At 46.5% G+C, this 26,998-nt stretch overlaps 1 protein-coding gene across 2 annotated transcripts; it reads right to left on the reverse strand.

Moving 5' to 3' along the window:
- Positions 1–12,152: 12,152 nt before the first annotated feature.
- On the reverse strand, positions 12,153–19,514 carry KLHL38 (kelch like family member 38). Of its 2 annotated transcripts, XM_037803167.1 has the most exons (4): positions 19,382–19,514; positions 17,397–18,971; positions 13,400–13,505; positions 12,261–12,550 (listed from the first exon to the last, which is right to left on the reverse strand). In XM_037803167.1, exons 2-4 carry the CDS (start codon positions 18,744–18,746, stop codon positions 12,261–12,263), a joined length of 1,746 nt encoding a protein of 581 aa, XP_037659095.1. In that variant the 5' UTR covers positions 18,747–18,971; positions 19,382–19,514. The 2 variants fall into 2 exon arrangements, with proteins under 2 accessions (XP_037659096.1, XP_037659095.1); XM_037803168.1 differs by lacking the exon at positions 19,382–19,514 and having other exon boundaries at positions 12,153–12,550; positions 17,397–18,746.
- Between the last annotated feature and the right edge of the window lie 7,484 nt (positions 19,515–26,998).

Genomic DNA, 26,998 nt, shown 5'->3' on the forward strand with positions numbered 1-26,998 from the left:
AAGAACACGTCCTTTGTGGGGGCACATAGTTTAGTCTACCACACACAGGCATCCTGTGGGTCAGCCGGGATGGAAATCACTCTTCCTTTGTGATGCCCCCACCCTGTGCATATCCAGTTAGTGACTGGTTCCTCTAGGATTCTGTCTCCTCATAGTTTCATGCACCCTCCCCTCCCTCTACTTCTCACTGTTCCTGTCAGTGGCCATAGCCCATAGAGTATCAGAATAGCTTCTCACCTAAACTCTCTGGACTTCTCCATTCTTCCTAATGAATGTCTGCTGAGGGATCTTCCCACAGTACCCACTTGATAAAGAGCACCATTGCCCTCCCCATTGCCATTCAACCCTTCCCAACATGTCCACCTCCCGCCCCCCGCCATGCCATTCCACAAACATTCCTTGGACTGTATCCTAAATACCTGGAATGCCATTCATGCCGCCATTCATTCATTCAACAAATATTTTGTGTGTCAAGTACCAGGGAATCAGATGTGAACAGGAAGACATGTTCTCAGTCCTCGTGGAGCCTCCATTCTGTGGGGGGTGTCAACTAAATAAACTCAGGAAAATAAATAAAACAATAGATGATTGTGATGAAATGTATGAAGGGAGAAACAAGGGGTGAGAGTGAATAATGTAGTGGGTAGGGTGGAGGCTATTTTAGATAAGATGGTCAGGGGAGGGCACTCAGGTGGTGCTGGAAGCTTCTTGGGATAACTAAGCAAGATCATGTAGGTAAAACACTAGCATGGGCCTGATGTGGTGTAAATGGGCAATAAATGTTAGCCATGATTACTCAATGGTTCATTCATTTAGTAAACTTTTTTTGTCATTAAACTTTTTCTTTTTGCACTTTAACCATTTAAGTAAATTCAGTGGCATTAATGATATTAAATCCCATCATCCATTACCAAAACTTTTTCATCATCCTAAACAGAAACACTGTACCCATTAAACAATAACTCCCCTTTTTACTCTTTCCCAGCCCCTAATCTACTTTCTTTCTCTATGAATTTTTTTTAACCTCTAATCTACTTTCTTTCTCTATGAATTTGCTTATTCTAGATATTTCATACAAGTAGAATCATAGAATATTTGTCCTTTTGTGTCTGATGTATTTCACTTGCCATGGTGTTTTCGAAGTTCATCCACGTTGTAGCGTGTGTCAGAACTTCATCTTTTCATGGTTGAGTAATATTCCATTGTATGTAGATACCTCATTTTATTTATCCACAGGTCCTGACAATTCTTCTCCTAGGTATATACTCAAAAGAATTGGAAACAGGGACTTGTAATCCAACATTCATAGCAGCATCTTCACAATAGCCAAAAGGTGGAAACAACCCACTTGTCCATTGTCAGGTGAATGGATAAATGGCAGTTTTTGAGGGCTCTTCCCGTGTGCTTAGACAGTCTCCAAGTAGAGGATTTTCTGGGCCCCCTCAACCCCATTAGCAGTCTTAGTTTTGTCCTTCAGATAAATAAGCCAAATAAATCCATACCCAAAGTGGGAATTAATTCTGCTTTCTTTTCAGACACTCCGCAAATGATAAATGTCTCAGAGGCCTGGCTAGTGAATTCCACTGTTTTTCTCCTTGGTGTTATCTTAAGTGGATGTGTTTCCACATTGGCCCCCCTCCCCCCACCCCGGCCCCTTTCAGAAAGTTCTGATTTTGCAGTTTCCTGGAGGATCCTGAATGTGGGTAGGGCTGACAGGAAATCGCCAAAACAACCTCTGATTTTGAGTAGGACAGACCTCAGTGCCTGCTTCTTCCTAACCTACAAACACCTCTTGATTCTTGCTCCCATGTCAGTGTTCCCAAAGCATCATTTTCTGGGCTGTTGGCTGGTTATGGGAGGGTTGCTGGGGAATTCCGGATCACAGGCCCTGGCATTCTAATGAAATCAAATAAGTGAAATGGAGAGGAAAAAAAAAGACTCCTGGGTATATTTAGGGAAAACAAAAACCAAATTCCCCACATGTAGAGAATGACGTGGCATTTGAATGGGAGCCAAAAATTCCAATAAGATTATGTGAGAGCTGACATTTCAGGGCTCCCACCCCCATCACCCTCAGGATTGGATTCTGCTTTAGTGTGCAGCATTTCACAATGTCACCCAAAGGCTTAGGTGGGCAGGACCGAGAACAGGACGTTGCTGGGGACTCTGCACTGATGATCAGTTCTTTTAGGTAATTCCTCATGCCTGACTCTGGGCTTCTCCTCATGGACCCTAACTCCTCTATTGGCATCTGGCAAATGTTGCTTACCTTGGAAGTTCGAGAAGCTGCCTAGAAGCTATGTCTTGTGTACATTGGCCTTTAGTCCTTGAGTCCATTAAAATATTTCTAGTCCCTGTGAAGTGGTTTACTTTGGTTCAGTACACATTTGCTGAGTATTTTCTCAGTGCCAGGCCCTGGTGCTAGGAGTGGGGATTGGAGAGGAAAAGACCTGGTCCCTGCCCATGAGCTGCCTCTGATGAAATGGGGGAGGTAAGGGTGAGTCGGGACCTGGGGGGCCCAGCCTGGGGCAGAGAGGGCGAGTGGCCTCAAGGATGCCATTTGGGGGAGATGGCAATTGAACTGGGTCCTGAAGGACAGCTCTCAGCCTTGACACTTGCTTTCCCACCCCTTTTCCTGTTTGAGCACACCAGGATGGGAAAACGCCACTGGTCTGTGTGGTCCATGACCACAGGACCCTCATTTTCTCCTTGTTTACTCTGTAGCCCCCACATCTAGCACCGTCAAGCACATAGTGGGTTCTGGTCAGTACTTGTTGACTGAATGAATGAATGAGCATGTGTATATGAAGGAATGAAGAGTAGTGACATCAGTTAGCAAGCTGCAGAAAGTGAGTCCCCAGGTGCTAGAAGCCCTGGCATCTGGAGTGGAGGTGGGCTGTTCCTTGGTAAAAAGCTGGTATTTAGGATGTTTTCTGTTGATGCGCAGATTAGCCTGTAATAAAGTCAAGGAGAAGGACTGAATAGGGAGGAGAGAAGGGACCCTAGATTTGTCCATTGCCCACTCTGTACCAGAAGCTATGCTGGGTCTGTTAACGTCCATTATCCTTCTCATTGTCCTTCAAGCAACCCTTCAGGTAGGTAAAAATCCCCCCATTTTCCAGATGTGGAAACTGAGGATCAGAGAAGGGAAGTAACCCTATCAAAGTAACACAGCCAGTAAGTGGCTGAACCAGAATTTGAGTCCAGGTCTTCTCTGCTCCCAAGTTTGTGTGCTTTGCAATACAACCTGCTGTTTCCACAAACAAACAATTGCTGGGAAGGGGAGGCAGTAGGGGTTTCCCAGGCAGGATCTCTGAGGCTGAAAAGGCTTTAATGCCTTCCAAATCCAGATAACAAGGGGTGGGTGGGAGGGGGGGAATTCTCTGAAAAATGATCCAATGATGTGGGGCATGGGGTACAATAGAGAGTTCTGGGGTCCAGACCATCCGAAAGCCATCAGACATGCGCTTTTGGCTGCTCAGGGTAAAAATCAATCTAAATTCCTTCCTTACCTGTATTTCATTTATTTTTCATCATTCTCAGATAGATCTGCAGTAACAGCAGCTTTTAAAGGTTAGACACCATCTGGTTTCCTATCTGATTTACACACTAATTTGTCTGAACAGATCATTAAGCCCTTGTTTTCACCCAGAACAGCCTGGGTCCTTTCATTTATGCATCCACTCATTCCCTCTGCAAACAGGCTGGCATCGGCTGTGTGTCAAGTTCTGGCTCTGCTCTGGCCGGGGGTTCAAAGGGCACCAAGACTGTCTCTGCCTCCTTCAGGAGCTCCCTTTGCAACTCAGTTAAACAAGCCCAGATGGTGCTATGAGGCAAACGGTGCTGAATAAATGGAGCAGAGGGAGGAGGGTGGGGTAGAAAGGTTGGAGAAGATTCCATTGAGGAGGTGAAGCCAGGCAAGACCTCACTAGGCAGGGCGGGGAAAGGCTCCATGGCAGGGGCAGGGGCATGCACGGCCAGTCTTGGCTAGGGGAAGAGTCCGAAATCCCAGGAAGGACTGCACATTTGAGTAAAATCGGTCATAGTCCTTGCCCTCTGGGATGATACAGATTTTTATTATAGGCCTTTGGTTTTAAGATGAGACTACTTGGGATTTTCTGTTGATTTCCAGAGAGAGTTGATGCAGAAGTGTTGAAGCAGACTCATACGAAGGAGACCACTGGGAGGGGGGAGGGTGGCAGCCCCAGGGCGGGACAAGTGCACCTTCCTTCTGAGCCACCACTGTTTATGGGGAGAGAGTCAGGAAGAGTTTGATCAGCGTGGGGCCAGGATGCCAGAGACCTGGCCGGCTGGGGCCATGTCACTCTGCTGGGGCCTGCCTGAGGCAGTGTCTGGCTAGGTTGTGTCCTGCTCAGTGACTCACTGATGGTGGCCTCAGCAGAGGCAGGTCTTCTTTCAAGATGCCTGCTGGGGGTTGGGCGTTAGTGGGGTTTTGCCATGCTAAAGACTAGCAGCCTTTGGGCTGCCCACTCCCACTCACCATTTGTCCTGCACCATTGTCTTCCTTCCTTCCGTTTCTATTTTCTCATCTGGCTCCTCCTCCTTCTTTTCCCTGCTCATGGTTGTACGTTGGGGTGGGTGTTTGATATTTTTGTCCAAGTTTTCCTGTTTAGTCCTTGCTCTGCTTCATTTTTTCCTTTGCCTTTTTGCCTGTAGAGATGACTAGTCAGGCTATTTGACATTTTTTGCTCTTCAGTTCAACTGTTTCTGGCTAAATATATTTTGACCTCAGCTATGGACCGTGACTCTCTACTCAGCCAGCAAGGCCAAAGAAGGCTTGTGCCAAAACCATCTCTCACTTTCCTTTTGGGCTGAGATTATCCTAAGCAGATTGGAAAGAATCCCTCAGATTCTGAGGGTAGTTTGCTACCTAATTAAGATATGGGGGTTGGCCAGTGGGACGTACAGGTGGGTGAATTTGTCTGCCACAAAGTTATCTCATTTGACACACAAAGCTGGCCCACGGTGGGTTTCCAAATGTGTCTGGCCCTGGTGCCAGCTTTCTTTATAAATCCCAGGGGGCAATTTACATCATTCTTCTGTGCCTCCAGGGAGACTTAGGGCAAGCTTTGGGTCACCACAGGCTCTGGCAGCTTATTAAATACTGGACTGAGAGGAAAGGAAGAGAAATTCAAGGCATTAGTAAGTCTATGACAGGATTTTTGGAGGCCACAGGAGTTCAAAGATGGCAAGACCCCCACTTCTAATTCCAAGCAAATAGGGCCCATCAGATGGAGCCCTTCACACTTCAGGCTTGACCAAGGAATCCAGCCATGCCCTTTCATACCCACCCCTAGCCTTGCCGAACTCAAATCAGGGCAGGAAAGGGAGAGGGAAAGGGGAAAGGACAGAAGAACAGTTTGGCAGAGAATCTGGGGCACTTAAGCTAGTTTCTGCACCCACACTCATCTCTGAGTTTCAGTTGGAGATCCCAGAGAAAATGTACATTCAATCTCTTGATTCATGTACTGATTCTTTAATCCATTTGTCATATATTTATTGAAGCTCTACAATATATGTGACAGATACTAAGCCCAGCACTAGGAATGCAGAGGAGAACCAGACAGATATAAGCAGTCTAGAAGGGGAGTCAGTGATCAAGTAATTGCAAATAGGATGAGGGTCTGAAAAGGTAAGTGTTTGTAAACAAAAATTAATTTAAAAAACTCATTGAACTGAACACTTAAGATCTATGTCTTTTATGGTACATAAATCAGACCTCAATAAAAATATATCCCCCTTCCCCTCCAAATTGAGGCTCATGGAAGACTTGCCTCGGAACTAACCTAGTCTCCGAGGCCTGGAGAAACTACCCCACTGCAGTCCAGGGAGCAGCTGCTGAAGGAAGCCCACCCCTGCTCAGGGACTGAAAACCTCTAGCTGAGACGGGACGGAATAAAAATCAGGCCTGATGATTCTGGGACTCGAACCTAAGAATTTTGATTTTGGACATAAGGGGAAGATAATTTGATTTTGGACTTCAATTACGTTGGACTTTAATGTCTATGGAATTTAGTTTGCAATGGGATTTTAATTTTAATTCCGTAGTATGATAATGGGAGGTTCTTTTATTTATTTTTTTTTTTCTTTTTCAGAATTTGAGACGCATGTTTGTTATTGGCATTTCATGATTAGAGTTTCTTAATACCACCAGTTAATCTCATTGCAGAACTCTTCATAGCTATCTCAGATAATGGGGCTGGAGGGAATTTGGGATGGGAAACGGAAAAGGAAGTGACTTTTCAGCATTGGGTGCAGAATATATTTAATATTAATGTATTGTTTGTGTTGTTTTGGAGGCTTCTGGGGCCAGTGGTGCCAGGGGACACAAAAAAGGGGCAGTGGTTGGTATTGGGTGGGGTCCTATGGACATGGGGCAGGGCACCCTAACTAGATTGCTAAGCTCCTCCCCCAGGTAGCCGGCCTCTTCCTTGCTGGCTCATTTGCTTAATTGTCAAGCCTAACAGGGTAAAGAGGAAAAGCTTGGGAAAGTTAGGGGAGGGGGCAATGTTTCTTTCCTACCACTGATAGGTCTTTCCTGTTGGAGAGATGGGCATTAAATGACGCTCTGGCCCCTCCATCTGTCACTCACTCTGCCCTTATCTAGCTGGGTGGGGAGACAGCTGGCTTGCTTCCCTCAGTAGATCCTTCTTCCCCTTGGGAGCCAGCTCCTTGTTTCTGGGGGCTTTCTCTGGTCCAGCATTGCCTGAGTCTAGAAGGGTAATTCTGTCTAATTTGGGGGTTCACGTAGCCCCCATTTGGCTTTTACACTAAGCTACTTCCTCTTTTTAGTCTCTATCTCTATTAATGTTAATATTTTGTTCTCAAAAAAAAAAAAGGAGAGGTATAGTGGACAAAAAGGGCCTTTAAGAGGAGAGCTCACCTGGTCTTGGGGGAGGCTCCTTGGTATGGTGACTTTTAACCTGATATGTAAGATATAAGTTGAAATTAACTCAGGTGAAGAAGTGAGAGAAGTGTGTTTCAGGCAGGGGCAATTGCACATGCAAAGGCCCTGAGGCAGGAGAGGAGGGAGGAAGATAAAGAGAAACTAGAGCAGAGACAACTGCCTGGGGGAGGGGACAGGTGTATGGGTGGTAAAAGGTAAGGCTGGAGAGCTAGACAGGCAGGCGCTGGGTCACAGAAGGTCCGATAGGCTGTGATGAGGATTGCATTGAGGACTGGAGCTCTATGCAAAGGTCTTTGGGAAGACATGATTAGATTTGTGTTTTAGGAAGATTTCTCTGTCTATGGTTCAAGGAAGGATTGGAGGGGCAGGAAGAGAAGCAGGGAGTCCACTTAGGAGGCTAGACAGGGGATGGGAATGGCTTGTTCTAGAGAAGTAACAGTGAAGATAGAGCGGTGAGGAGGTGTTTGTGATATATTTCAGGGATAGAGTTGACAGGACTTGTATTGAATGAGGGGATAAGGAAGAGAGATGACTCTTGGTTTTTGACTTGAACATCTGAGAGCCTATTATTGCCATATATTACATATGGGGAAGACTTAGGGAGGAGTAGGTTTGTTGGGGGAGAGGTTAGGCCATTTATGTTAGGTTGAATGGCCCCAGGAGACATCCAGGAAGCTAAGTGGAGCCCAGATGGGAGTCTGAGCTGTGCACTTGGGAGTAGGATGGCCAGCCTACAAGATGGCCCCTGTGGTCCCCACCTCCTGGCATTCACACAGAATAGGGCTGACCTGTGTAATTATTAAGATACTGCTGAAAAGATGTAAAAATTCTGAGGCCTGGTCATGAAAGGAGTCGCATCCACCTTGCTCCCTCTTGGATCACTCATTCTGGGGGAAGCCAGTTGTCATGTCATGAGGACACTCAAGTAGCCCCATGGAGGGGTCCTCTTGGTGAGAAACAGTCATCCTTCCAATGGCCACTCCCACCTTGCCAGCCCTGTGCATGCACCACCTTGGAAGGAGACGCTCCAGTCCAGCCACGCTCTCCAATAACTGCAGCCTGGCCAACATCTTGGCTACAACCTCATGAGACCCTGAGTCAGAACCACCCAACTAAATCACTCCTGGATTCCTGACCCACAGGAACTGGGTGAGAGAATACATGGTCATTGTTTTAAGCTAGCACAGTCTGGAGTAATTTGTTAAGCAGCTGGGAACATCATATTGGATATGAATTTGTCCCTTCCTGCATGACTTCTTTAACCGGCTGTTCTGCCCATGCTACGTGGTCCATAAACACGGGCCTTGGCCACTCTGGCCTGCCCAAGGCTTCCATCCCCAACAGCCTGGCTGGCCAGTCAGACACAGGCTTTTTTGACCTGTTTCTGACTATCCTAGATTCTAACCTCAAGTGACTCAGTGAGTATAGCCCCATCAGGTCTTCAGATCCACTTCTTAGTCTAGCTCTGGTTCCTCTGGCTTCTTTCCTCAACCACAGCTCACTCAGACCCCTTTGTGGACTTGTAGGGAGGATGAGGCCGCCTTTCATTTGGGCACAGGTGCTGCCCAAGAGTTTGTGCTCCAGGGTTGGATCTCAGATTCTCTTCATCACTGAACTGATTTGATGCTTTATTATTGATGGAGACTGTCGTAGAGAAGTTGCGATGAAGCAGAACATATGGACATTGACTCTAAGGTGCATTGTGAGATCTTAGATATCATGGATGAGGGGAGAAGGAAAAACCTAGTAATGGGCAGAGCTCAGGGTACGGTGGGAGATTGTGGTAGTGGGGGTGGGAGTCAATAATGAGAAATACTATTATTAAATCAGAGAATCCTGCAGACCATAGTAAATTGGACCTGATTTAGGCCAGCATCTGTACCTTAAGGGTCTAAGCCAGTGTTTAGTGCCACTGCAGCAGGGACTTTTGGGAAAGGGCAATGCTAGGAGTTAGACTGGGAGGCAGTGAGGTTGTTTCTGAGTGGCCACATGTATCCATTCATCCAATTATGTCATTCAACAAACATTTATTGAGCACCTATTATGTGTTAGGCACTGTTCTAAGTTCTGAAGATATAACAGTGAATGTAATAGAAAAATCCTCGCCTTCATGGATATTTCATTCTTGTGTATATGGGGGGGGGTAGGAAAGCAACAAACCACCAAGTATATGATATGTCAGGTGGCGGTTAGTGCTATAAAGAAAAGCAGGATAAGAAAATTGAGTGTAGTAAAGGTGCCAGGAGAGGGGGATATTTCAGGAAAGGCAACCCTGAGCGGAGTTGAGGGGGGAGGTGAGGGCTGTGCTATCTGGAACAAGTGTTTTGAGGTGGAGGGCCCAGGGTGTGGGGACTTGCTTAGAATGTGTGAGCCTGAGCCTGGAGGCTGGTGTGACTAATGCTGAGTGAGAGATGGGGTATGTGGTGAGAGATGAGATCAAGTGATGAGATCAGAGAGGGAGCAGGCTGGTGGGGACAGGGGAGGACTCTTGCAAGTCCCTGAAGCTCATCTGAGTGAGCTGGGGAGGCTACAGAGGGTTTTGGGCAGGGGAAAGGCCTGTTGTGACTTAGGTTAATATTTTCAAAAGCTCACACAGACTTCCATGTTGAGGGAGACTCAGGGATCCAGGGTGGTAGTAGAGACCAGAGGATGGGACTATTGGAAAAGCCCAGGTGAGAAAAGATGGTGGCTTGGACTGGAGTCAGAGCTGTGAGTGGTGGGAAGTGGTCGGACTCGGTATTTGGAACCAGTGGAGTGGGATATGAGAGAAAGAGAAGAGTCAAGGTAGTACAAGGTTTGAGGCCTGAGAAACTAAAAGGGAGATGTTGCTCTCCCCCAGGATGGGGAGCCTATCAGGGGAATAGGCTCTCAGGTGAGATAAGAGTGGTTTTGAACATGTGTAGCTTGCAATATCTATTTAACATCAAAGTGAGATGTAGAGCAAGCAATTGAATATATGAATCTGGAATTAGAGGACAATTGAAAGTCATTAGTATTTGGGTGGTGTTATGGGTTGAATTGTGTCTCCCCCAAAAGTTATGCTTAAGCCTTAACCCCCAGTATCTCAGATAGGGTAGTTGCAGATGGAATTAGTTAAGATGAGGTCATATTGGAGTAGGGTGGGTCCTTAATCCTATATGACTGATGTCGCTATAAGAAGGGGAAAAGAAAGACTCAGAGAGTTTCAGAAGGTAAAGATTGGAGTGGTGCATCTATAAACCGAGGAACACCAAGGATTGCTGGCAAACATGAGAAGCTAAGAAGAGAAGCTACAGGTTTCGGAGGGAGCACGGCCCTGCTAACATCTTAAATTTCAGACTTCACGAGACCATGAATTTCTGTTGTTTTAAATCACCAGCTTAGTGCTACTTTTTCACAGCAGCCCTAGCTAAGACAGATGGCGTTTAAAGTCATGGGACTGGATGAGAGGCTCACCTAGGGAGAGAGAAGCAGATACCAAAAGGTCCAAGGACTGAGCTCTGAGGCACACTGGCATTTGTTAGGAAAATGAGGAGACAAGAATGAAGGAGAAACAAGAGGGAGTGGTGTGCCCGAGGCTAAGTGAAGAAGGAATGTCAAGATGGAGGAGGGTCAGCTGTGTCATATGCTGCTGATTGATAGAGTTAACTGAGAAATGAAAATTGGCTGTCAGTTTTGGCATGGTGAGAGGTGTCGGTTTTCTGTCCAAGCACAGTTTCAGAACGAGGTGGGATTGAGAGCCTGAATAGAGAGGGTTAAAAGGGGAGATTTGAGTAACATGCCAGCCAACAGTTTTGAGGGCAACAACGTCAAGGCCAGGAGAAGAGGCTGACAATGTGGCCAAGGCCTCTGGACCACAGCCACGTGGTCTGGGGGGCGGGGCAGGGCTTCAGGCCTCCAGAGGAGAAACTGAAGTACAAAACATGCGAACTAGGAAGAAAGGACCTGGAGAGCCAGATGGGGAGGAAGGCTACAGCTTGGGGACACTGTGGTGCCAGGTTCAGGATAGCAAAGCTCATTCTAGATGCTTCCATTGGTGGGGAGAGGGCTTTGCATACCCTGCTGGGCTTGGACAGGGCTGGCCCAGGACGGAACGGGACCAGCAAGTGAAGGTCTTTAGTGCCCATAGCTGAGCGGGGCTGGGGTGGGAAGAGACTGGGGAGGAAAAGCTTTAGACAGGTGGTTCTCAACCCTGACTGCTCATTGCTATCATCTGGAAAGCCTTTGAAAAATATAGACTCTGGGCCCTACTCTGAGAATCCACATCTCTCTTTATGGAATGGGGTTCAGCCCCATGTTAAACATCTCCCCAGGTGGTTATGATGTGCAGCTGGGCTGAGAAAGCCGCTCTGCTCTTCAGCCTGGCTCTGAGCTGGGGCCTGAGCCAGTGTGGGAGGTTCTCTGAGATCAAGGGGACTATCGGAGTAAGTCAGCATGGCACCAGGAGGACAGTAATTGCTGTAAACTCAGAAGGAATTTGTTGGTTTTCCCCAGAAGAGCAATATTCATAACATTTACCAAAATGAAAATCCTGATTAATTCTGCAGGTTTACAGCTCCCCAGAGGCTGGAGAAAAACATCATTTGGCAACAGAAACAAACTTTATTCTGGCAGCACAGGATAATTTACAAACACTGAATTGCACATCCTTTTCTGGAATTTCAGTGCACTACATCCATAGAGTGCAGAGAGATGCTGTAAGGGCCAATTTCTCACGCTGCCGCCTGGACCGAGTGTTCCCAGGCACCCATTTGGGTGTCTCAGGCGTCTCCCTCTGGACACCAGTGGTGTCCTGGGCAGATGTGCTTTCTGTCGAGCCCAGCATTTCTTCCTTTGGGGAACTGCTCAGTCCCACTACGGGGCAGTTCGGATGAACTGTCAATCACAGTAGCCAACCCCACCTAGCCATAATCCAGGACTAGCCAATCACAGTAACCCACTCCCTGGAAACAGCGATTGGTTCAAGTGGTAGGCGTGGGATTCAAAAGGGCCAATCAGCATTGTTTTTGGGGATTAATATATGGATAATGGTAAAGCTCTCTCCTGAAGATGCGAAGCTGAGGGTGTGTGACTCTGGGTTTATCAGATGTGGTCCTTACATTGTGTGGATAAAGAAGTTTGTAGAATGAAAACTAACAGAGATTGGGGGGGTGGGGGGAGAAAGAGCTAGCGCGGGGTGGGGGTGGGGATGGGGGTGGGGTGGGAGTGGGGGTGGAGCTCAGACAGAGGGACCCGGTACCCGCAGTCCTGCAAGCTCCCCCTGAATCCTTTTAAGCTTAAGCTATTTGGAGCCAGGTTTCTGTCCCTTGCAACGGAAAGCATCGTGACGCAGACAGAGAGCTTTTCGTTAACCTCATGGGAAGGTGGAAGTGTGGGGTATGCCCTGGAGGGTGAGGCAGGCATGGTCGAAGAGTTTGTGGGGTAGCTGTCCCTGGGAGGTCCAGGTGTCTGACTCTGGGTCGTAGCAGTCGAAGGAGTCTGAGTCCTCGATGCTACAGTCCACGGTCAGCCGCCGCCCGCCGGTCACATAGAGCTTGTTCCCGATCACCGTGGCCCCGTGGTGCATCCTCCGGTCCCTCATGTCCGCACATTTGACAAACTTGTTGGACTGAGGGTCATAGGCAAGAATCCTCCTTGTGTAGCCTGAGAACCAAATGAACATCTGTAAGCTCAGCATTGCTCATTGGGGACTGGAGAGCAGCGTCCTGGAGACGTGTCTGGTGCCTGCCGTTGTCTAGCATTGAGGTTGGGGCTCAGAGGGATTAAGCTTGGAATGTTTAAGTCACCTGCCTAAGGTCACACACGGGGACCCAGATCTGTGGCACTGACCCCTGCGTTGACCTCAAGTTAAGGCAGCACTAAGGCATTCTTAGACTGGCAGCAGCCTCCTGATTCCATTTGCTTCCTCAGCCTCATTAACTTTTTCATCTCCTGTGCCCATCTAAGAGCCATCCCAATCTGAAGAAAAGGCCTTTGAGAACTGAGAATAGACCTATGTGGTAGGTACATTTATGATCCCCATTTTACAAGTGAGAAAACTGAGGCACAGGGAGACTGATAACTTGCCTAGGACTATATATCCAGAGAGTGGCAGGGTCAGGATTTGAACCCAGGTTGATCTGACCCCAACCAGTCCTCTTAACCATGATGCTATACTTCTATCACAGAGAAATGATCCATTAATAGCTAACGTTATGACAAAACCAAACATTTTTTGTGCGTTTACCATGTGTCTGGGACATTGCCAAGTGCTTTAGGTACTTTAGTGCATTTAATTATTGCAACAACAGCAAGTAATAGGTATTTCATCTAAGACACAGGGAAACTTCTGGATGAGGAGAAAGCTATGTGAGGTTGTTCATACTCCCTGGGTTGGAGGGATATGCTTTTAAAAAGACTATCTTGTGGAAAAAGTCTGTCTATTCATGACCCCTTTTTCCATAGGAGATGCCAAATTTGTGTCCAGCCTAGCCATACTCTGTTCAAACTCACCTCCCACGATGACAATTCGCTCCCCAAGCAGCACTGCCGGGGCACACACATTCTTGATCATTCTAGTCTCCATTTTGAACCACATGTTTCTGGAAATGTGATAAACCTGATGGAAAAATATTATAATCATGGCACTGCATTTTAAAGTTTTATATATATATGTATATTGAGAGAGAGAGAGAAGTAGTTGTAATTAAGATGGTGAAATAGAAGTGTTTTTTTTTCACTTTTTCCAAGTTTTAAAATGTATTTATGTAACTAACAAAAACCAAAATATTATTAAGTAACATAAAGGAGAGTATTATTAGAAATTTGTCTTTATGTGGCCCCACAAGATCGATCACTGTATTTCTATAGAATGGACCAAGAGTTCTGCATTATAAAATGTTCCTGCTGTTCTTGCTTGGAACATTTTTTCTTTTATTGAGAAGTGGAACAACTTGGGTTTTCATAAAACCAATGATTTTTCAATCATTTTAATCTCTAGCTCATGTTTAAATTTCTAAGTGTTCCATTGTATCTGGGATGTGAGGGTTCTTAGAGTGATGAAGAAATTTGGGGCTAGATGGGGTAGGCTTTTGAATAGTTCATCCCTGACTCATTAGCATCCTGGAAATGTAAGACTGAGTAAGGGAAGAAAGTAGAAAGAGGAGGGTGTAGGGCTGAGGAGGAGCCTCTATTCCCAGACTTTCCTTTGTCATGCTCTGAAATAGTGTATATCAAATCACGAGCCCCTAGAACACGTTCACCTGTCAATTTCCTCAGATTGAAATTCAAATATAGATTCATTCATTACAGGCAAAATTTAGCGCTGGAGATACAGGATGGACTTCTAAATAAGAAAAGAAGTAATGAAAACATTTATTGACAGAGGAACGTGGTGCATTTCCTGCACTGGAAATTCTTTCCATATAAAACATAACTGTGAGCATTATTAACGTCTTTATTTTTATCATTTTACTGAGTTTAGTGTTCACAACCATCCTATGGGATAGGTACTATTACTCCCTCCCCATTTTTCAGATTAGACCATTGAGGCTCAGAGAGGTTAAGTGAAGTGCCTGAGGTCACACAGCAGGAGTGAGTGGAGGAGCTGGTTTGGTTGACCCCAGAGTCCATTCTCTTAACCACCATGCCTGAGGCTCTTCCTGGGACCATGTAAATGTGGCCTTTCCTGAGGGAAGTTTTGGAGACTAGAGACATCTTGAAGTCTCAGTCAGTCTCCCAAGTCGGTGAAGCATGGAAGAGACAAGAGCTAGAGACAGGGGCAACCACAACGGCTGTGAAGCCTCGTGGTTTCATCTGAAAATATGTAGGTGGCAAAACTCTTTGGAAAGTGCAGTGGGATCCTCAGAGGAGAAACAAACATGGGTTGCACTTCACTTAAATGAGTAATTGCCTCCTGGACTTCTGTTCTCGTTCAGCTTGGGGTATGGTTTCAAAAACAGATTAAACATTTGCTCACAATCCTCATAATATCCCAGAGGCTGGGCAAGAATAACAAAGGATGACCTTTGACCAGTGGAGGAAGTGACACTTTGTTGTGGTAAAGTATTTCTTAATGCCATCCAGAAATAGAGAGGGAAAGAAGGCCAGGTAGAAAGGAGCACGTACACACACCTGTGAAGTAACCCCACTGCAGTATGTCTTGAAAGAATGCATGCTGATATCTTGAAAGAATACACCCTCCTATGAAGAAAACCCAAGCCTCTGCCTAAAACTCTAACTTACCCCATCAGTGTCCTGAGCATTCATCTGAAACAATATTTGAATGAGTGAAATTTCCATTTTGAAACTAGTGTTCGGTGGAAAAGAAAAGCATGTTTTGTTGTCTTTTTTTTGTTTTTTATTTTTGGCACTGCAAGGATCTTATTTGATTGGACTGTGCATTTCTTGATATGCTAGTTTAAAGCTTTTTAGAGCTTTGCATTTTATCTTTAGGAAGTAGATGACAATTTTGCAATGTGAAGTCAGCACATTTTTTGACTCTATTTTGCAAAATAGTCTAGAGGTGGGGAGGGCTTTAGCTTTACATAGAAGCACTTTATTATTTGTACTGTGGGATCAGAGCTTTCAGGGGAGCTGAACAACATCTCCCTCAGCTCGATTAAATGAGTGGGATTTGGAATAGAAACTCTGGAAAGACTAAGAATCTGCGTAGATGGTCCAGGAGGAGCAACCAAAAATATGGAATGGAGAAAAAAGAAGAGAAGGTTTAAGTCATGCAGGGTTTGTCCCCTTCCTCCATCTCCACTGGCACCGACCTGGTCCAAGCCATCAACATCCCTCCCTGCACCTCTAGAAGAGGCCCCCCACCCCACCCCCCGCCACCAATCAACCTCCCTTGGTCCACTCAGGCCTCTTCCAATCCATTCTGTACAAGACATCCAGGAGGAGATTCTAAAAATGCAACTTTTATTATCTCACTGGCCTTGCTTGAAACCCTTTAATGAGGTTCCATTACTCTCAGGCTACAGCCTCAAATCCTGAGCAAAGTCTACAAAGTCCTGCCAGAACCAACCTCATCCCCCAGCCCTCCCCATCCCAAGAGGCTCCGGAATTTCTATATAGAAGGGGCTCAGGGGTGGCAGTCTGGGTGGAGGGGGTTGCTTGGGGAGGCTTGGGAAGGGGTCTTACGGAGATTATGTGGGGACTAAACCCCCACCCCCACCCCAGCTACCCCTTGGCATGCCACCTTTCTTCCTCTTGCTCTGTGTTGCAACTACTTTGCTCATCCTTTCAGTTCCTCAAGGCAATTGGCTGCACCCCCTTTCTGCTGCAGAGCCTTTGTACAGCTGTTCCCTTCCCTGGGAACACACCCCTGCCCTCACTAGATAACTCTGATGCCTCCTTCAAATAGCAAATTCACCCTCATGTGCTCAGAGAAGCTTCCTTGCCCTCCCCCATGTTAGATCCTCTGCGACATGCTCTTTTAGCACCCACCCTACACTTCTGCCTCCTCTTTTGCTCTCCATCCTCACCTGCCATCTTCTCCAATCCTGCTTCTCTGCTCAAGTCAGCTTTAGCCAACCTCACAGGGTTCCCTCCAAAGTTCCGTGAATCCTGAAGCAGATTCCGATTCCCTCTAGACTTGTTTAGGGCATCCCCGTATGCGCTACTGCAGCATCTGAATTGTAATGGTCTCGCAGGCTCCTTGAGCACAAGTGCAATTTGCTGCTTGTGTTCCCGGGGCCTTCGCAGTGGCTGGCACTCAATAAAATGCTGTCTTATAAATGAACAAAGCAAATCTCATGTGGTCTCCTTGATTATCTTTAAAGGTAGGCTCGCTATTCATTATCATTTGGGGAAGGGCAGAGAGTACTAGAACTTGCGTAAAATTGGAAAATATTTTAATTAAAATTATTTAAGTATTTTATTAATCCCACTTCTCAGAGAGCTTGTGAGTGAATTTAATATTTACGTATCGTTTAAGGCAGGGGTTCCCCAACCTGGCTGCACCTTAGAATCTCCTGGAGACTTTTGCAACCATCAATGTCAGGACTGCACAGAAAGAGATTTTGGTTCAGTAGATCTAAGGTTCAAGAGGATTTGGTAACAGGCTGTTACCAAAGCTTGGGAATCTTCTTTTAAGGCCTACTTATTTGTATTAGAAGCACCTGCCAAACTCCTATAGGACTTCGTGATCTGACATTAAATGTGTTCTAGCTTGAATTGTTAGATATATAATTTTTTCTCTAAAATAAAGATAAACCTTCTGGGCTGGGATTGTTTCTGATGTACCTTTGTACATATTCATAAATTGATGAACTCTTGCTGGAAATTATTCTTTTTCGTACCTCCTCCCTTCCCTCCCTCCCCCTTTCCTTCTTTCCTTTTTTCATCCTTCCCTTGCAAATGACAAATGCATGTGTATGTGTGTATATATGCATGCGTGTGTATGCGCATATGTGTATGTGTGTGTGTCTGTGTGTGTGTATGCACACACACACACATGCCCATTCATCTGCTTACAAGCTGGGAAGGAGCAGCTGTTTACCTGGATGAGGCGCACGGGGTTCTGCATGATGTCTTCTCCTCCAAAGAGGTAGAGTCTTTGGTCTTTCACAGCGACTGCAGGGTGGAGAACCCCCACTGGCATGCCGGCCACGCTCTCCCAGACATTGCAGATGCTGTCGTACCTCTCCATGGAGCCCAGGACCTCCTGCCTTTCTCCAATCCCCCCAATGGAGAAGATGAAGTTCTTATGGGCAGTGCTTCTGTGGGAGTAGCGGGCCACCAGCATGGGCTCCCCCAGCCTCCACTGGTTGAGTTTCAGGGAAAAGATATAAACATCGTGACTGACCAGACTCTTCCCCGCGCTGGCAGCCATGCCCCCGAGCACATAGACACTGCGGTGCAAGGCGACGGCTGAGGCCTTGTACAGCCGGGTTGGGAGTTTGGCCAGGCTCTGCCACTGGCCCGTCTGTCCGTCATAGAGCAGAACATCCCTGGTGGTCTGCTGGTTGTCCTTCCTTCCTCCCAAGAGGATGAGGAAATCTTGGTAAGCATTTCTTGGAGGGACGTGACACAGAGGTTTGGGGTCCAGGGCACTGGTGCCATACCAAGAAAACATCTGCCTCTTGGCTGTCTCCAGGAGGGTCTGGCATGCGGGCGAGGCTTGAAGGAGGGCGTCATTGGCGATGAAGTGGTAGAAGAAGGCCGGGTGGATGTACTGAAGCCTGACCTGCTCGAACAGTTCCTGCAGGTATTGTTTCCGGTCCTGGAGGTCATGTCTGATCCAAACCATGAGAGCGTCAAACACCTTTTCCTCCTCCCCGCAGAGCCCATCATCTCCCAAGTAGTCTCTCAATTCTAAGGGGCAGAGGTCCTTCAGGTCGGCTGATGCAGCCACCTCAGGAAAATACTTTAGAGCCACCGCCCTGGCTTTATTCTTAAGGGTTTTGCAACTTAAGATTTCAGAGAGTCTGATCATGCCCAGGCAGTTGCTAGGGGTCAGCTGGCCCTGAAGGTGTGAGGAGCAGGCCTCGAATAGCTTGGGGTACTGCAACATGGAGGCCGCCTCCATCAGGGGAAGGACATTCTCGGCTGCAATGTGCAGCTCCCCAGTATACACATACAGGACAATCTGGTCCAGAGTGGCAGCGTCGATGCCCTTCAGCTGGACTTTGGCCTCACTGCTCTCCCGGAAGTTGCTGCAGAACATGGCCTTGAAGTAGGGGCTGCTGGAGGCCAGCACATTTCGGTGGCAGGGCACCTCCCAGGCCCCCGCACAGAGGCTCACATCGGTGAGGACCCTGTTTTGCCTGAAGCCATTGAGCTGCCTCAACAAGTCAGAGGAGAAGTCATGGTCTTTGAAGAGCAGCCCATCTGGTGACGCCTCGTCCATCGTACAGGAGGAGAGGAAGCCCCAAGAGGGAGCAGGAGTCAAGTCTGTCTCAGTAGCATGTGCTGGAGGGCCGAGCTGGGGGAGCGCCAAGACAGAGAGCCTCTATGTCCATTCACCAAGAAGCTCGTGGGTATCGCCGCCCACACCCCAGCCTCAAAGTTGACACCTCTCTTCTAGGTTGTGATTGTTCTCACAAGTAACAGGCAAATGGGATCTTTGGCTAATCTGAAAAAAACCAAAAAACCAAAACCATTGTAAGTTACTTGAGTGTCAGAGGTTGAGATGGGAGCTGAAGCACTCTAACAGTCCATGCATTCCACCGCCAGAAGGGCGTGAGCCTTTCTCCAGATTCTTGGCATTTCTGTTGTTTAGCAAACTCATCTAAACCTCTCTTTTTGGGATGTCATTTTGAGGGTGTGGCCCTCCGGCAGCCAGACAGAAATGAGTGATGAAAATGGACCACTGCAATTTTTTTTCAAACATGACTTCACTGGGTCTCTTTAGTTTTGTTTTTTTTAAAGCAGGACAAATAGAAAGCAGAGACCAAACAACAGTCAGGGCGGGGTTTATTGGGTGACAATGGCAGTCCACCTGCAGAAAAATTAACCGGCGGTGGGGTGGGGAGTGGCATTTACCTCTTTTTGCTGCAGGGACGTCCACGGATGTCTGGTCCGTCCTGCTCGACCCCCTCCAGAGTTTCTACCTCCAGCTCTGAGTGAAACCATAAACCCAGGCCTTTCCTTCACTTGGCAAGTGGCTTGTCCTGGGAGATCTCTGGGTTTGTTTATGCTGAAGGAGCTTTCACAGTTTTCTAGAGCTTTGTGAAAGAACTGCTGGGCAGGAGACAGTGTATACATTCCAGGGCTAAGAATAGTTGCATATGTACTTTCCACTGTTATGACATGTGACTTTCCAGTTGCCTTTTGCAGCCACCCAGGGGCCTGCGGGGCCGGCGCATGCCCACACGCCTCCTTTCCTTGGCAAGTGTTTACAGCGGCATAAATAGATCCGGAGGGATGGCTTCTCTTCCGAGAGACCATGCTGCCCACTTGGCAACACCCCGGTGCCCTGTCCTAAAAGCGTCTTGGAATTCTAGATGTCTGTAAACAGGTTGCTGTGACCTGTCACCGAAGATAGTTCTGGGCCATGCTGCAGGTGGTAGCTGATCACAAGGGACACCAGCACATGGGCCTGTGGGTGCTGTTCGGTGCATCTCTACTTCTCACTGTCTGCCAGGCAGGATCTTTGGAGAGGGCTGTGGTTTCCAAGGTCACCGGATCCATGGCAAAGTTGCTTTTTGATATTTGCTTAGCACCCTGGCATATCAGGACTTACCCCAGGAGCTTTTGTATTAAAGGGGGCAAGACCTGCCTCTCAGAGCCATGTGCTAATGGTTGTTTAGCTAAGTTTTTATAGTTTGGGCTTGCTTTTCTGTTTTACTTTTCCATTTTTTCCCATCAGTCAGGCTTGAATTAGAGGCAGGGAGGCAAGGCATATTGCTCTAGGTTAATGGAGAGAGAGGAGGGAGGAAGGAGGAGGAGGAGAAGGAGGAGGAGAAGGAGGAGGGGAAAGAGGGAGGGGAGGATGAGGGGGGAGGAGGAAGATGAGGAGGAGGGGGAGGAGGGGGAAGAGGTGGGGGAGGAGGAGGAGGAGGAGGTGGTGGCAGAGGGAGGAGGAGAATGACGATGGTGACAGGGTAGGAGGCAGTCCCCATCTGTAAGCATCAGAAGCGTGACTGAGAGCTATACACCCATGAAGAGGAGTGAAAGGGAACCTGGGCTGCCCTGCCACCGCCTCCAGGCAGGACCGTGACTGAATGTCCCAGTGGTGAGCAGCAGGGAAGCCTGGCTTTCTCTCTTTCACAGATCTTGCTTGGACGATTGCAACAGCCTCCTGTGCTGGTTTTGTCCCTTGCTCTGAGTCTCATTCCTTCAATGCATGCACCTTGTCACCACCAGTTAACCCCTTGAAGGCAATCAGAACATGCCTGTCCCCTGCGTCCTACCCTTCCATGGCTCCTCATGTCTATGGGATAAGATCCAGGCTCCTTGGCAGGAATTGGATTGGTCTCCTGCCTGCCTCCAGATCCACGTCTCCTGCCACCTCCTGCCTCCCAATTATATATTTTTTTGTTCTAGCTCCATAAGACAACGTACAGATCCTTGTATGTGTCTGGTCCCTGTTGGGGAGGCTGGGCTAGCCTGGCCTTTAGGGTACCATGGGGCAGGGTAGAGGGGAGTGTTGCTCATTCAGAGTTGCAGTTATCGAGTGGATCATGCCCAGAAGAATCCAGAATGTCTAGGTCAGAGAAGTAGATCCAAAACATGTCATTGGGGCCAGGGGCCCAGAGGCTGAAATTAGGAACCAAGGGGGTCAGAGACCCCATGGAGTACCAGCAAGGAACTGGAGAGACCAGCTGTTTGTACAGATATCAGAGCTGGGGGTTATTCCTGGGTTATAACCTGTGAGTAGCCAAATTTTTTCAAGGGCCCAAGGTCTTGTTATTTCTGCTGCTGTGCCTTTGCCTGTGCTCTGCCTTTTGCCATCTCACCATTTCCATTGCCGAACTCCTATGCATCCTTCAAAACTTAGCTTGTCTGTCAGCTGGTCTGCAAGTCTTCTTTGACCCTCACAATTAATTTTTTGCTCCTTTCTACTGTCGCCATTCTGCCTGCACACTTCTAATATTACATGCCTCATACCTCATTGCAATTTTATCTACCTATCTCTGTCTTTCCCATAAAAGGGATGGATCTGGACGGTAGGAAACTTGTCTTAGTTGTCTCTCCACCTCCAGAGCCTGACAAAGTGCTTGGCACATGTGGGCAAATTATATATGGTTGCTGAATTGAGAATGGAGAATGGGGGGTCTTCACACCCCTGCCTGCTGTACGGGTTTAACAGGGCTGCTGTGCACAGCCTGATGTGGGGACTGCAATACAAGTGGTGCCCTGGAGGCAGTTCTCATTTAATCAAATCCAATAACGGGAGGAAGTGAAAAGCAAAACAATTGCTTTATAGAGAAGAACAAGAGTTAATTTCAAGGCCAGGAACTGAGTCCTTCCAACTCCAAAGCTAGTCCTTTAGCACTTGCCCTCAGATTCCGCACAAGGAAAAAATAACTTCCTATTGCTCCGAAATGTCTACATTATTTCTCCTCCAGTCAAGGGAGGAGCAAAGCCAAGGGTTTGTTCTGAGGGTAACAGGTAGGGATTCCTGGAAACGACGTTACATGGCACCATCTGCTCACGGGGATCTTGGCATCCTCCCCTATATTCCCTTAAACAATGAGACCTTTTGGAATCCAGCTCTGTCAAGTGTTCACTTGAGCCTGGTGTGCAGTGTTAATGTCTGACCAACTTTAACAAATCCTTTGGATGCTAATGTTTAGAGAAAACAGGCCCCATTCTGTTGGCTGAGCCTATGAGGGGGAATTCTGGCTCTACATGAAATGTCAGGAAAAGACAGAGAGAGACTCGTGGCACTCAACTCCTAGCAAACACGACACCTTTAACCCCAAGCACCGGCTAGAAGGCTTCTCCTACTGCCCAGAATATTCCAGCCAGCCCATCTCAGTTCATAAGTCCATGTTGCTCATCTTAACTCTCCATCCAGAAGATGCCTTCGTTTAGGGCTGAGCATATGGGACCCTACTATAAAAGGGGCGTTCAGCAACTTGCCCCTTCTTTTGATGAAAGCCAGGATAGCATAATGAGCCAAGACCCAGGCCTGGGGATGAGAAAGACTCGGAGTAATGTTGGCCTCTCCCCTTATTATCTGTGGGATCTTGGGCAATTGCATTGTTCTGGCCTCAGCTTTTCCATCTGTTAAACGGGGATGACCAGCCTTGTCTCTGAGAAATATTGTGTGTGAAACCCCCAGTAAAGAGCCTGGCACAGTGTGGGGTCACAAGAAATTATGGTATGACATTATTACCCTGAAAATCATCTCTTTTGATCCTAATGGGTCTTAGTGCCTGGTTTTCAGCATCTAATCTGGCCTCCTCACTCTAGCTGTTTTCTCTGTCTTGAGCAACTGTGAGGGTACTCACTATCTGCTCTGCTCCTGGATTCCACTCTGGGCTTTACCACAGACAGGTTGTGTGTCTCTGGACAAGTCACTTAACTTCTCTGCTCTTCACTCCCTCACCTGGCCGTGAAGAGGTAGACCAGATGACCTCTGAGCCATGCCCCTTCCAGCTCACCCTTCTGTGGCTTGTGCCCCGAAGTGTCCTTTGCAGGGCTGCCAGAGGCTGAGCCCTGGCGACGGGGCTCCTCACAGCTTTAGCACGTCATCCGTCTGAAGCCGGGTGTAGAGAAAAAACGCCAGCCAAGCTGGCTGGCTGGTGATCTTTCTTACTTTGCCCTTTTAAGTAAATACAGAAAGTCTCCTTTTTCCTCGTGGAGTTTCTGGTTGGCATTACAGGGCACTTGGCCTCCCGAGGCCTCCGTTGCTTTCCTGGGTGTGTGTGCTGGGCCCAGATTCCCACGGAAAGGGCAGGCCGCTTCAGGCTAGCAGCAGGCTTGACGACCACAGTTGTGCATGGCCAAAACGCAGGCTCCCCTCCACACGCGTTCAGCCCTCCTGACACCCTTTAGGGTTGTGTTCCCTCATCTCCCTGTTCTGTGGAGTTAGCTGCATTCACACTAGCTGGTGCACCACGACCGTGGCGGTACTAAGGGGCTGCATGTCAAGAATATTCAAACATGCATTTAAAGGCCCTTGCCGAGGTGCCTCGCTAACTGGAAAGCTGTTCCCTCCTAGCTTCTTTGTTGTTTCCACAGTGGGCAGGGGGAGGAGAAAAATGAAGAGCAGACAAGCAAGGTTTTTGTTAATAGCATCACTAAAAGCAGTAGGAAGGAGCTTGCCCCTTCATTTGTGATTTGTCAATTATCTATGGATGCGAGAGCCTGACTACCCTATCTGCGTCTCTCCAGCTGGGTGTGGGAAGCTGAGCGAGGCATCTGTACTCCAGAAAAGACTGAAAAGGCACCTGCTCCTTGATTCTAGGGGTTTCCATGAATGACTACCTTCCTCTGGGAGCTAAAAACCCACCACTACTTTTACTAGGTCAGTATTACAAATGACTGTTTTCCCAACTCTTCCTGCACCCTGCCCAAGACCAGAAAGCATCTCCATAGCTTTTCCCCCTTGGGAGGGCCGGGGGAAGAAAGGCCGACAGCGACGACGACGGGACTGTCAGTGGGCTGTTGGTGTAACCCGGCTGTCTGGCCCTCTTTCTCCCCGCAAACTCAAAGTTGACCTCATTCATCGTTTATGCCACAGAGCAGCTTTCTGGGTTCTAAATCAAACTGGGGAAGAAGGAAAAATTATGATCACGGATGCATTCTTCCACTACTGTTTTAACACTGTGAGTCACAAAGAATAATACACTGCAGTGGCCTCTCTGCTCTCTGGGGACAGGCGCTCCCGATGGTATGACAACTCCTCCAGCCACTCAGGGATGGTCTAGCAATTTGCTGCTGTGGTATAGGAGACCTACGGGGAGGCCCAACTGGGGGGGAGGGCGAACTTGACTACCTCAGAATAGGGATTAATTAGGGTCCCTAGGGAAATGGGAATTGAATAAGGTAAGTATCTGATTAGCTAAGGATCCACCTGTTTCTTTATCTACCTGTCTGTCGGTCCATCCATCTATTCATCCATCCATCCATCCATCCGTCAGTCTGTCTGGCCATCCATCCATCCACTGAGCCTACAGGCTGGTGGGGAAGACAAGCAAATAAGGTGCCATAAGTATTCTGGAGGGAAGCTTTCCCCAACTCCCTGAAATCAGGGATAATTTTTATTCCTCCACCCCTTGTTACAAAAGGCAAGGAACAATGCCTGGTGGAATTTGTTAACAGAGACTGACACTGGAGGTTGTTTACTTTTTACCTTTTCCAAATTGTTTATATTTTTACTAGTAACTCTCTTTAAGTTCTTCCAAAACATTTTTTGACTTACATTTTTCTAATGATCAGATAAAAAAGAATTAAAATATTTTTAGACTCCCTGTTATGTAAGAAAAGGAACCTGGAACACATTTACTCCCTTCTCCCCACTTTCTGTGTTTTCTGCAGATAACTTGGAGTTTAAGACCCAGATGGCTGTCATCAAATTATTTCACATAATATATCTTAGCTTTTAACAATTATTTTGCTCTTGCTTTTGAACCATATTTACAACAGTTATTTGTACTTAGCTCTGTATCTGGCTATTTTCATCCTCACCTGTCATTCTTTTATGCCACAGCTTCCCTATTCTTAAATGCTTAATTTTTTTCTATTTTTTCTTTATTAGAGAAGTTGTGGGTTTATAGCACAATCATGCATAAAATGCAGGATTCCCATACACCACCCCACCGCCATCTTGCATTAGTGTGGAACATTTGTTACAATTCATGATAGTACAATTTTATAACTGTAATATTAATTAAAGTCCAAGGTTTAACTTAGGGTTCATTGCGTAGTACAGTGTAGTTGCATGGACTTTTTTTTTTTTAAAAGTCCATATAAGGGGTGACAATGGGATTGGGAATGCCATAAGGACCAAACTCCACTTTGTCTAGTTTATGGATGGATGTGTAGAAAAGTAGGGGAAGGAAACAAACAGACAAAGGTACCCAGTGTTCTTTTTTACTTCAATTGCTCTTTTTCACTCTAATTATTATTCTTGTTATTTTTGTGTGTGTGCTAATGAAGGTGTCAGGGATTGATTTAGGTGATGAATGTACAACTATGTAATGGTACTGTAAACAATCGAAAGTACAATTTGTTTTGTATGACTGCGTGGTATGTGAATATATCTCAATAAAATGATGATAAAAAATAAATAAATAAATAAATAAATAAATAAAAAGAAGACAGTGAGAGGAAAAAAAAAAAAAAAAAAGTCCATATACACACTCTTAACATTTCCTGTTTTAATCACATGCAGATATATATTTCAGTGCTGTTAATTACTTAAATGCTTAATTTTGATTTGTTTTTTGGTTAACTAGAGTTCACTGACTTGCAACATTTTCCCAGAAAGAATATGAGAGAGGTACATTTTCTGAGTTCTTCCATATGTAAGTCTCTCATTATTTTTCCTCCCACCTATGAACAACAACTTGGCTGGCTGTAATAGTTTACAGTCAAAACATTTTTCTTCAAAATTTTGTAGACATCACCCTTTTTTTCTTCCAGAGTGGAAGTTTGAGAATTGAGAATTGACTGATTTAAATCCTTTAAAATTTTTTCTTTATTCTTGTAATTGAAAAGGTTGCCAGATGTGTCCAGCTCTGTGTTCTTTTTGTAAAGTTTGCCTGAAAACATGGCTATTGATTTGTACACTTTGGCCTTTTCGTCAGCCCAGGAAAATTTTCTTCAATTATATCTTTGATCGTTACTTTTTTCAATTGTATCTTTGATCGTTCTTCATGAACAACACCTGTATTTTTTAGTTTGGCCTCTTTATATAAATAATTATCTCTTTCTTAATATTTACTTGTTTGACCTTTCCCCTGTGTTCTGGTTTGCTAATGCTGCTGTTTTGCAAAACACCAGAAATGGATTGGCTTTTATAAAGGGGGTTTATTTGGTTACAAAGTTACAGTCTTAAGGCCATAAAAGTGTACAAGCTAAGGCATAAACATGAATATACCTTTAGTGGAGAAAGGCACTGGTGTCCAGAAAACCTCTATTAGCTGGGGAGGCACATGGCTGGCATCTGCTTGCTCCCAGGTTATGTTTCAAAAAGGCATTCTCCAAAACGTCAGTATCAGCTTTCAACGGCCATCTTCAAAATGTGTCCCTCAGCTGCAGCAGCGAGCTCCTTCTGTCTGAGCTCTTATATAGGGCTCTAGTAAACTAATCAAGGCCCATGCTGAATGGGTGGGGCCACACCTCCATGGAAATTATCTAATCAGAGTTATCACCTACAGTTGGGTGGGTCACATCTCCATGGAAACAACCTAATCCAAAGGTTCCAACCTAATCAACACTAATACGTCTGCCCCCACAAGATTGCATTAAAGAATATGGCATTTTGGGGGAAATGATACATCCAAACTGGCACACCTTGCATTCTAGGACATCATCCCAAATTTAACCTTTACACTGCTGATTAATTTCCATAAGTTTTCTCTAATGCACACTTGAAACCTGCTACTGTGTATTTATTCCTCTGAAATAATCCCATAACTCATGTAGCTCCCTTTCTGGCTCAACTTGATCTCTATTGATTTCTGTCCATTTACAGGAGGAATG

This window comes from Choloepus didactylus, chromosome 14 (genome assembly GCF_015220235.1).
Source record: "Choloepus didactylus isolate mChoDid1 chromosome 14, mChoDid1.pri, whole genome shotgun sequence".
NCBI classification, from domain to species: domain Eukaryota; kingdom Metazoa; phylum Chordata; class Mammalia; order Pilosa; family Megalonychidae; genus Choloepus; species Choloepus didactylus.

Excerpts from the sequence above, each read along its gene's own strand:
- KLHL38 (XM_037803168.1), bottom strand. The coding sequence starts at position 18,746 with ATGGACGAGGCGTCACCAGATGGGCTGCTCTTCAAAGACCATGACTTC. Across the intron at positions 13,506-17,396 it reads ACCCCGTGCGCCTCATCCAG|GTTTATCACATTTCCAGAAA; the intron begins GTAAACAGCTGC and ends TTTTTCCATCAG. Across the intron at positions 12,551-13,399 it reads GCGAATTGTCATCGTGGGAG|GCTACACAAGGAGGATTCTT; the intron begins GTGAGTTTGAAC and ends TTTGGTTCTCAG.